The sequence below is a fragment of the Podarcis vaucheri genome (genome assembly GCF_965113315.1).
Source record: "Podarcis vaucheri genome assembly, chromosome: 8".
In the NCBI taxonomy this organism is placed as follows: domain Eukaryota; kingdom Metazoa; phylum Chordata; class Lepidosauria; order Squamata; family Lacertidae; genus Podarcis; species Podarcis vaucheri.
In genome coordinates this window covers 2,328,586-2,339,664 of record NC_138766.1, presented here as the reverse complement: position 1 = coordinate 2,339,664, position 11,079 = coordinate 2,328,586, and the positions used below count along the sequence as shown (strand labels likewise).

The following is an 11,079-nucleotide window of genomic DNA, read 5'->3' as shown; positions in this document are numbered from 1 at the left end:
ATGAAGGACTCTGTGACTTGAAAACAGAGACACTAAATGTACTTTTGTAAGTCATGGAAAATCTTTTAATGAAAACATTTTTTAAAAAAGGTCTGCATCATACCACACGTGTCTGTGTGCCAAGAGTCTTTTATTTTATTTTTTTAATTAAATTTTTATTGAAGTTTTAACAAATCACCACAATACCATAACAACACCATAACAATAACATACTAACAAACACACACACAAAAAACACACACGTATAACTCCAGTTTTTACTTTCTTTTAGCTTACTTTCACGACTTCCTCATACCTTCCCTTTCTGTATTCCAATTTCAAATTCAATTGTCAGCAAATCCTTACCCTACTTTTAACTTATTTTTTTTAAAAAATATTTTCTTCTAATCATCCCTTACCGCTTTTAACCCCTTAATACCCAATCCAGCATTTTTCTAACCTTCATTAATTTTACAATATTTCTTTAAATACTCTTTAAATTTCTTCCAATCTTCCTGCGCCGTATCTCTTCCCTGGTCACGGATTCTGCTCGTCATTTCCGCCAGTCCCATATAGTCTATCACCTTCAGTTGCCATTCTTCCACGGTGGGTAATTCTTGCGTCTTCCAGTACTTTGCGATGAGTATTCTTGCTGCTGTTGTAGCATACATAAAAAATGTTCTGTCCTTCTTTAACACCAATTGGCCGACAATGCCCAGGAGGAAGGCCTCTGGTTTCTTAGGGAAAGTGTACCTAAGTACCTTTTTCAATTCATTATAGATCGTTTCCCAGAAAGCCTTGATCTTTGGGCACGTCCACCAAAGGTGAAAGAATGTTCCTTCAATTTCTTTACATTTCCAACATTTATTGTCGGGCAAGTGATAGATTTTTGCGAGCTTGACTGGGGTCATGTACCACCTGTATATCATTTTCATAATATTCTCTCTTAAGGCATTACACGCCGTAAATTTCATACCTGTGGTCCACAACCTTTCCCAGTCAGCAAACAAAATGTTATGACCAATATCCTGTGCCCACTTAATCATTGCAGACTTAACCACTTCATCTTGTGTATTCCATTCCAACAGCAAGCTATACATTCTTGACAAATTTGTGTGCCAAGAGTCTTTTAAACAAGTCAAATCCAGGTGATCAAAAACTCATTTCCAAAGTAGTTAACATCTATTCCATCTTGTAACTTTTAGGCCTTTTCTGGTTTATTTATATTGTCTTAAGATTCAGAATCACAAAATGATTATGATTATTTTACATTTCAAAAGTGGGAAAAAGTGATAGTCTAACAAATACACCATCAACAATAGTATATAATTAGGAGAACTAATCTCAGTCCTGAAGCAGCATGAAATCATTACAGATATTCTAGATTCATACGTTAAAGTCCAAAGAAAAGTAAATACAGTAACTGATTTATTTTTTTAAGATTTTCTAAGCTGCTTAAAACCTAATCTGTACTAAATTCTTTATTTAGTGAAAGCCTAGAGATGTTGTGCTGTTGACTTCAGCAGGAGTCACAGTTCAGCCTAGCTCTGCCGCCGTGGAGCTGAACACTCCTAGGTGTATTTGCGACTAAGCTCGTTAATTTTCATAAACCCTTCTTTGTTGTTAATAGTCTTGTACACAGTAACGAGAAAGGGAAAAGCAGACGGCAACTCCACCCGCCTGCTCAGTTTCTGGTGTCCCCAGTGAAGACACCGAAGCTTCTCTGCCAGGTCTTTCCTTCCTGACCTTTCTAGAGCATCCTGAAGCAGTTTGGTCTTGTTAGGTTTGTGCCATGACTGTTCGTACCTGCGTGGGAAGGGGAGAGGAGGGTGCATAGTGGTTACCAAAGGCTCCAAAGACATTTGGATAGTCTTCAAAAGTGCTGAACCCAAGTAACAATTGCTCTGGCATTTCATCTGTACTTTGACATATCATTTCCTAAGGCTAATGGCAGATTGACTGGTGCACAAGCGCATTTCTTGTGTAGTCAGCTCTGGCCAGAAGCATACGTGCATTAGCTGCATCTTGATAGGACTACTGTAATGCTCTCCTTGTGGGTCTGTTGGTACAAAATGCAGCTGCTAAGATCTTGACTGGGGCAGGCGCTGGGACTTTCATTAGTTGCCAGTTTATTTCCAGGTTCAAGTCATGGCACTGCAATTACTGAAGGACCAGCCCTTGCGGTGGCATGGCAAGACACCAACCGGGCATTGGCCTCAGCTAATTAAAAAGACTTGACCGAGTCCTTGAGGCAAAAATGGATGAGTAACTCAAGGTGGAATCAACATCATCTCATTGCCTTGGGCTGATCTTAGACCAGGGCTTGTTCTAAGCAGCAGGGTTTGATCATTTTTAAAGAGAGAGTACTTGCAAAAGAGAATAATTGACTGTGGAATATTTTGTGTGTATCACATTAATTACAATCCATGCTTGCCTCTTCCTCTACCCAGGTGGCAGAGAGGCCTACATCGGTGACCAGCGTTTATTTAACGCAGTCAGATGGCAGCATACATGTTGCTGTTGTGAATTCTATCTTTTTAGCCATTATCTCTGAGGAGCCATTGTTTCTGTGAAGGAAATGCAAAAATCATGCTCAAAACTAAAATAAAGGATATGTACCCTCTGCTCTGACCTACTTACCAATGCTCCAGCATTTTCTGGGCTTGAGCTGTCTTTTTTGTGGTAGCTGCACGAAAGTGGTTTATCTCCACACGACTGAATCCCAGCTCCGAGGCGACCATGGTCCATTCAAAACCCAGTTGCTTGCCCAGTTCTTGCACTGATTTGAGGTTAATGACAGCATCCTATTGAATGTATATTTGTGTATTAATTCAGAGGGCGTTCTTTTCTGGACATATTGAGGGACCTGTTAAACCAGTTTTGTACAGTGCAATCTACATAGATTTTGCTACACAAACAAATGACTATATTATTAATCATCACCATCTTAGAGCGATTACACCAGATTCTACTTATATTGCTACTTTCCTTCTCGCCTATACTGTATACCAGGCATAGGCAAACTTGGCCCTCCAGATGTTTTGGGACTACAACTCTCATCATGCCTAGCTAACAGGACCAGTGGTCAGGGATGATGGGAATTGTAGTCTCAAAACATCTGGAAGGCCAAGTTTGCCTATGCCTGGAGTATACTGTAATTACTTTCTCTTTTACATGGGCTCCCCCCCCCCAGGATATTGTTCTGCGTAGGTACAAGGAAACTAGGTATGCAAATAGATTAGTTTTTGATGGCACAACACCATAGCCATATTTCACTCAACACCAAATGGTAATTGGAAACGGCTGCCTTAGTTTCCATTTCTTTAGTGCAGAAAAAGTCTTGCTGCCAGCAGCCATATCACATTAACCCCCAAGGTCTTGAAAAGGGTTGCAGTTAGGCAACTGTGTTTCGAAACGTGAAGAAAGCATGCAAATTTGTGTCCTTACTCGTGATGCAGGTCAAGTGGTATGTTCACAGAAAAAATAGGCATGCCTTTAGAGGACTGTTGAGCAACACACATTTAAGATGTCCCGTGGCATCTTAAATTATTACTTATGTATTACCAAAACTTACCATCAAATGAGCAATTTAATTCTTTTGGTTCCTAGACAAATACACTTGTGGGGCCTCTTGTTTCAGTGGGTACAGGGGGGTATATCTGCTCATAGCTGGGCAATCATTGGACCATTCTTTGAATATTTGTTTGACCTCTCACTGTACCATCAGTGTTTAGGTTTGAAGCTGGTGGGAAATGCCAATCAAGGGAATCTTTGTATGCCTAATAGAAAGTTACTGGTAGGTCGCCTTCCTGACAGCATAAGGAAAGCGGGGCTGCAGCTTCCCTTTTGGTCGTACTTGAAGCAAGTTGCTTGTGGGAGGCAAAAAGGCACCAGAAACACAGATACAGTAATAGCATTATCTTTTTCTCATCTGTTATTCAACATTCTGTCCATGTTAAGACTTTTGTTGATTCATTCACAAAATATAAGACAGGGTTGCATGACAAACCAGGTTCCGAAGTCCCACTTCACACTTTGAAATCTGATTTTTAAAGACAAGCCTCCTATGATTGCTGGAAAAGATGTACAAGTGAACAACCATGTGATCAGGAACTGTGCATGCAAAGTATTGAACTCACTTTCTGAAGCTAGAAGTGCTTGTGTATGATTCAGAATAAGCAGTCTGAAGAAAAGTCAAAAGGTCAGCTTACCTCCTGGGCTTTATTTGGCATTCTGTTTCACACTTGTTAACTCCTTTATTTTTAGTAAATCTGTTGGGATGGTAGAAAATGTTTTCCCCCACTAAATAATAGTACTACTTCTTTCAATAATTATTTTGCACTATTTTCATTATCATTTGAGTAATTAATCTTGTGACCCAAGCCTGTATAATTTATTGTATAATTTAGTCTACTGATAATTTGATAATATTTCTATGAAAAATATAATTGGATCAACTCTTTAGTGATTGGTGGAGCATTTATTCACTCTTTACAATTGGAGTCAGTATGAGGGAACAGATTATAATTTTTATTTTGGCTGTTGGTACTTTAATTCAGATTCCCAGCTACTCTTGGCAGCCCAAAGCATGTTTTCCCTGAACTCAGCCTCATTATTTGCAAGCTTCTAGTTAGTGTGCAAAGGATTACAACCTGGGAACCTAAGTAAAAATATCTCCAGTATATATTACCTGACAGAATTGCTGTGAGAATTATAACACTATAAATATTGTATTTTTTTTGTCTGAGTATATGCAAGGCAGCATACAAAGTTAAAAAGATATAACAACAGAATATGCTAAAACACGTTTTTAAATAACAGTAGCAAACAGACCCCATAATAAATTATTGTTAACAATTATTCATAATCTCCCAATAGCCATTAAAACTCTACTTGCTTATGAAAGTACATTTCAGAGTCAACAAAGCTGCTTTCTGACATACCTTGTTTCTGTGTTTTATTCAATAATTGCTCTTCTTCCTATTATACAACTTCTTGTTAAATACATATATTTTAAAATACTATTTTCTGTGCTATTTGAGCAGTTGGTATGCTAAAATATTACTTAAAATATTACGTTTCTGAGGTACCTTTGCAAAAGAAGTATCTAATGAAAACTGATTTAAGTTAAGAGAACTCTTTGAATATACTCTTGCATGTTGCTAGGCAGCGACTGCAACATGCACTCCTGTTAAAATAGTTAATTTTTAAAATGCTTAACTGAGAAATGTTTGTTACTGTTTGTACATCCAAAGAAGTTATTTCCTCAAAACTCTTCTTGAATAGCCTTTTTTGCTCCACCACAGAATAATCTGAGTCGTGCAGCTCCAAAGAACACATCGTTTTATTAGAGACTGGGGGCCACCATTGCTTTCCCCATTTAAAACACAGCTGCCGCCGGTGGACATTACAGCTGTTGGGGTGGGAAGTGGGAAGCCCAACGGTTCAGTTGGAGCCAGAGTCAAAGGCAGGCAGAGCCAAGCAAGGTGAGTTTTCTCCCCATCCTCCCTGGGGAAGTTCTAGAAGGGCGACAGGAGAAGGAAGCTCTCAGGCAAACAAAAGGATGACTTGGTATGGGGGAAAGTGGTGGGTGGGTGAGTGAGGGGTGGGTGCTGAGCTATAAGGGCAAAGCCAGAGAGGGGAAACCCACAGCTGCATCAGACCCAAGGTGACTTGTTCCGGAAGCTCTGCTAACGCCATCTTGGTAGCCAAGATAACCCCACAATTCATTGGTAGAGGTTGTAGCAATGAGCTCATGCGTGTTTATGTTCACTTGCTTTTTAAAAAAAATATATCTTTTTATTAATTTTCAATCACCATACAGAAAAAAACAAATAAACAAAACAAAGAAAAAAGAAAACAACGACCAAAACAGAAAAACATAAACAGACCAAAAAACAGACATTAATTAACAACAAATAATAGTTGACTTCCCTCCATCTCGGTTTTGGATTATGTACAATAATAATTCCATTCTGCAGTTTTCATTTTATAACATCTACGCATCGCAAGGATTATGTTAAACCTACTGTGATTTTTAGATCTCTAGAATTTATTTCCATGTATGTTATAAATTTGGTCCAATTGTCAATAAACTTTGTACCTTTTTGCTGTCTGATATTCTGCGTCATTTTTGCCAATTCTAAGTATTTAAATACAGTGGTACCTCGCAAGACGAATGCCTCGTAAGACGAAAAACTCGCTAGACAAAAGAGTTTTTCATTTTTTGAGTTGCTTCGCAAAACGAATTTCCCTATGGGCTTGCTTCCCAAGATGAAACGTCTTGCGAGTTTGTTTCCTTCTTCTTAAAACCATTAATACTGTACCAAGTTTGAAGCGGGAACTGAGCTGGCAGGGAGCGAGCGAGGGAGGGAGCGACCTACCTTTTCCAGTTTCAGCCTTGGGGAAGGAGAGCGTCTCACTCCGTGAATGAACGCAAGGCAAGAAAAGAGCGGGAGCAAATCTCTTCCAAGCACGATTGCGAGCACAACAATTAGTCCTGAGTTCCGAGCAGAGTAACCCAATACGAGAGAGAGAGAGACTCCGGAGACAGAGCGTGTGCGTAAAAGCGCACGAAAGAAAGACTGCAGAAGGAGCCAAAGAAGAAATAACGGACTTGGGTGCAACAGAAGCGGGATCTAGCAGAACGACGCAGAGGGATCCTCTTCTGGAGAGGGCACAGAGGAGGCAGGTGGGCTGGGATCCAGCGGATCTGGCTGGGTCTCTGCGCCGCCTCTGCCTCTGCCTCTCTCTCCCCCTCCCCACGTGGCTGCTCCATTTTGCCCTAACTGCGCAAAGGCAGGAGGAGGGGGACCAAGGAGGAGGAGGAGGAGGCATCCACTGCGCTTGGGCCACCGCGAAGGCGCCTTTGCAGGGGTGGGAAGAAGCCGGGAGCAGCTACCGAGACTGTGGGGAGCCCGGCGGCGTGGCGCAAGGTAACGGGGGGAGCAAGGGAGAGTCCGCGCCGGGCGCTTTGTGCGTCTGCCCTCGGTTCCTGGGCTCGAACTTCCTTTGGCACCTCGTGGAGAGAGAGGGAGAGGAGCGGGCTGGGGCTTTGATGTGGAACGCGGTTTGGCGGAGCGAAGACGCGGCAAGGCTTGGCAACAGAGGAAGGGGGGCTGTTTTCGTGGGGAGGTGGAAGGTGCCTCTTCCCAGCAACAGATCCTCCAGGCTGGGAAAACTCCTCCTGCTGGGGAGCGACCCGCTTTGTGCTTTGCCCGCTATCCCATTATAAAAGGAGTACTGTAATAATGTTCATAATACAGTACCAGGGTGCATCCGTGCTTCGCAAGATGAAAAATCCGCAAGACGAAGAAACTCACAGAACGAATTAATTTCGTCTTGCGAGGCACCACTGTAATTTAATTTGCCAATCTTTAACGGTCGGGATATTTGGGGTTTTCCACTTTTGTGCTATCAGAATCCTGGCAGCTACAGTTGCATATTGAAACATTATGTGGTCTTCTTTCTTAATCTCATCTCCGATCATTCCCAGAAGGAAAGCTTTGGGTTTTTTTCACGAAGGTGTATTTAAATATTTTTTTCAATTCATTGTATATGGATTCCCAATTTTTTTTTATTTCTTCACACTTCCACCACATATGGTAGAAACTTCCTTCTTTGGTTTTGCACTTCCAGCACCTTTTATCTCCGTTCTTATACATTTTTTCCAATTTCACAGGGAATTGATGTACCAACGGTACATCATCTTTTCCATATTTTCTCTAAGAGTAGTGCAGCTGTGAATTTCATTCCTTTATTCCACAGCCTCATCCAACTGTCATAGTCCAAATTGTATCCAAAGTCTATCGCTGATTTTACCATAACTTCCTTGACCTCCTCATCCTTAGTGTCCCATTCTAATAACTGGTTATACATTTTGGATAGGGGTTTGGTTTTACTTTCTATTATCTCTACCTGGAATCTAGATTTTTTCTCATTCATCCCAGTCTTTTTGTCTTCTTTCCATAAGGCATTGATTTGATGAAACTGCAACCAACCTGTTAATTTGTTAACTCTTCATATGGTCTAATTTTCCACCCTTTTTCTGTTCTTTCCAGGAGATCTTCATAAGTCCATCTCTCACCTTCTAAATTTATTTTTTTTATGGTTATGATGTTGATAGGCAATAGCCACCAGGGGGTATTTTTCCCCAACAGTTTTCTATTCTTTTCGCACACCTCTAACAATGATCCTCTGATAATATGATTTGAGAAGCCTTTATGCACCTTTTCCTTATTCTGCCAGAGATATGCGTGCCAGCCGAATCTTATATCGAAGCCTTCTAAGTCCAGCAGATCTGTGTTTTTTAAGACAATCCACTCTTTAAGCCAGCAAAGGCACGAGGCTTCATAATACAGTCTCAAATTTGGGACCACAAATCCTCCTCTATCTTTTCTATCCGTTAACAATTTAAATCTAATTCTCGGTCTTTTGCCTTGCCAGATAAATTTGGAAAGAATTTTTTGCCAATTTTTGATTATTGAACTTCCTCTAATCACCGGGACATTTTGGAATAAAAATAATAGTTTCGGCAGCATGCACATCTTAATTGCTGCCATTCTACCTGACCAGGAGAGTTTTATCCTATTCCAAGTATCTAATTCCTTTTGAATCTCTTTCCAGGTGTTTATGTAGTTGTTGGCCATTAAATTTATATTTTTCATAGTTAACCAGACACCCAGGTATTTTACCTTTTTTGCTTCTTTGATTCCAGATTGAAATTCTAACTGCCTCCTTAAGTCTTCCCCCATATTCTTAACCATCATTTTAGTTTTGGTTTTATTTAACTTAAAACTCGATACTTTCCCAAATTCTTCTAGTAGTACCAAAACTTTATCAACACTTTTTTTGGGGTCCTCCAACGATATTACCAAATCATCAGCGTATCCTTTCAATTTGTATTCTTTTACCCCAATTCTAATTCCTCGTATCTCTGGTGTTTTTCTTATCTTATTTGCAATTACTTCTAATACCATTATAAATAAAAGCGGTGACAGGGGGCAACCTTGTCTCGTGCCCTTCGAGATCACAAATGAGTCAGTTAAATTATTATTGATAATCAGTTTGGCTCTTTGACTTGAGTAGATTGCTTTAATTCCCTCCATGAAGGCACCTTCTATCCCTGCTGTCTCCATGCACTTTAATAAGAACTGCCAGGATACATTATCGAATGCTTTTTCTGCATCTATGAAAATTAATACCGCAGGGATTTCATTCTTCTTTTCCAGATATTCGATAATGTTTATTATGTGCCTTACATTATCTTTTAATTATCTATTAGGAAGAAATCCAGCTTGATCTGTATGTATTGAATTTTTTAGGTATTTCTTGAGTCTGTTCGCCATTATTTCAGCAAATATTTTGTAATAATTGTTAAGAAGCGATATCGGTCTATAGTTTTTTATATTCAATTTGTCTGAGTCTGCTTTAGGTATCAACGTGATGTGTGCTTCTTTCCAGGAATCCGGTATCTTTCCTCCTTGTAGTATATTTTTCATTACATCACATAGCACCGGGGCTAGGTATTTCTCCAGAACTTTATAGTATTTGGCCAATAATCCATCTGGGCCCAGTGCTTTCCCTTGTTTCATTCTCTTTATTGCCTCATGGACTTCATCTATTTTTATGGACTTGTTCAGTTGGGTTTTCTCTTCCTCCGTTATGAATGTTGTTTTCTAAATATTTTCCTATTTCTATTATATCTTCTCTTTTGTATAATTTTTCAAATAACTTAAGGAAGTTTTTTTTTATTTCATTTGGTTCTTCCACATGTCGTTCTTCTATTTTTATCTTATTAATCACATTTTGTTTTTTCCTTTCTCGTAGTTGCCACGCCAAGAATTTCCCCATTTATTTGCTGATTCGAAAATTTTTTGTTTCATTGATTTAATTCTCCATTCCACTTCTTGGTTTATTAACATTGAGTATTGTAGTTGTAACAATTTGGATGTTTGTTTATTCTGTTCGTCACTGGGATTTGTTATTAATTTTTTCTCACATTCTCTTAATTGGGTAAGGATTCCATCTTTTTTTTTGTTCTCTTATTTTTTTCCTGTGGCTATTTTGTTGAATTAAAAAGCCTCTTAGCACCGCCTTGCTGGCATCCCAAACTATATCAATATTTGTCTCTTTATTAAGGTTAAAGTAAAAAAAAGTCGTTCAAGGTATTTTTGGCCTTCTCAATCACATCATCGCTTTCAAATAGATATTCATTCATTCTCCATCTATACACACTCTGAATTCCACACTTAATTTCCAGGGTTGTTGAATTATGATCGGAAAGAGTTCTGGGTTGTATTTCACATTTTTCAACTCTTGTTGCTAGTTCTCTTGATACCCATATCTGATCTATTCTGCCCCAGCTCTTGTGCGGCTCTGAAAAATATGTAAATTGTTTTATCAGCGGGTTTTTATGTCTCCAGATATCTGTCAAGTCTAAGTTATCTTTGAGGTTTTTAAATGATCTTGGTAATTTCCCTTGACTCAATTTTTTCCTTTTTGCACTTCTATCTAATTCTGGTATTGGTACTCCATTTAAGTCACCGAGTAAAATCAATTTATGATTCTCTAAATCCAATAGTATTTGTTCCAGTTTTTTGAAAAATTCTGCTTTATTCGTATTTGGGGCATAGACAGTTACCACATTAAATTTTTCTCCCTGATGGTTAATTTATATTCCCAAAATTCTTCCTTCCTCATCTTTGCATATTAATTTGGGCTCCCATTTTTCTTTAGCATATATCACTACTCCTCTTTTTTTATTTGCATCTGAATTAATAAATTCAACCCCCAACCTTTTGTTTATCAGAATATGTTTATGTTTTTTAGCCACATGTGTTTCCTGACAGCATATCACATCAAAATTCTTTTTCATCAAAACCTTTGATATTTTATTCCTTTTAGATTTGTCATTTAATCCGTTCACATTCCAATATAAAAATTTTAAAGTCATTATTATGTTTTTTTATTTGTACTACACACGTTCTCAGGCTTTTAATCTAGTTTTTCTATTCCTTGTAATTTCTTCCTCTTCCCCTTCTTCTCCTCCCGCTGCGCCTTCTTCCTCTTCTTCTTCTTTCCCTTTCTCCTCTTTCTCTT

General features: G+C 38.9%; 1 protein-coding gene and 1 long non-coding RNA gene across 2 annotated transcripts; one reads left to right on the top strand and one right to left on the bottom strand.

The window, feature by feature from the left end:
* Positions 1-1,090: 1,090 nt before the first annotated feature.
* LOC309539230 (uncharacterized protein) lies at positions 1,091-5,100 on the bottom strand. The gene is made up of 4 exons (XM_082235187.1): positions 4,923-5,100; positions 4,191-4,250; positions 2,620-2,783; positions 1,091-1,785 (listed from the first exon to the last, which is right to left on the bottom strand). The coding sequence occupies exons 2-4, from the start codon at positions 4,209-4,211 to the stop codon at positions 1,551-1,553; spliced, it is 420 nt and encodes a 139-aa protein (XP_082091313.1). The 5' UTR covers positions 4,212-4,250; positions 4,923-5,100; the 3' UTR covers positions 1,091-1,550.
* A 726-nt stretch (positions 5,101-5,826) lies between these two features.
* Positions 5,827-7,981, top strand: LOC309539702. Its single transcript, XR_014222967.1, has 2 exons — positions 5,827-6,125; positions 7,328-7,981. It is a non-coding gene; the product is annotated as an uncharacterized lncRNA (long non-coding RNA).
* Positions 7,982-11,079: the final 3,098 nt, after the last annotated feature.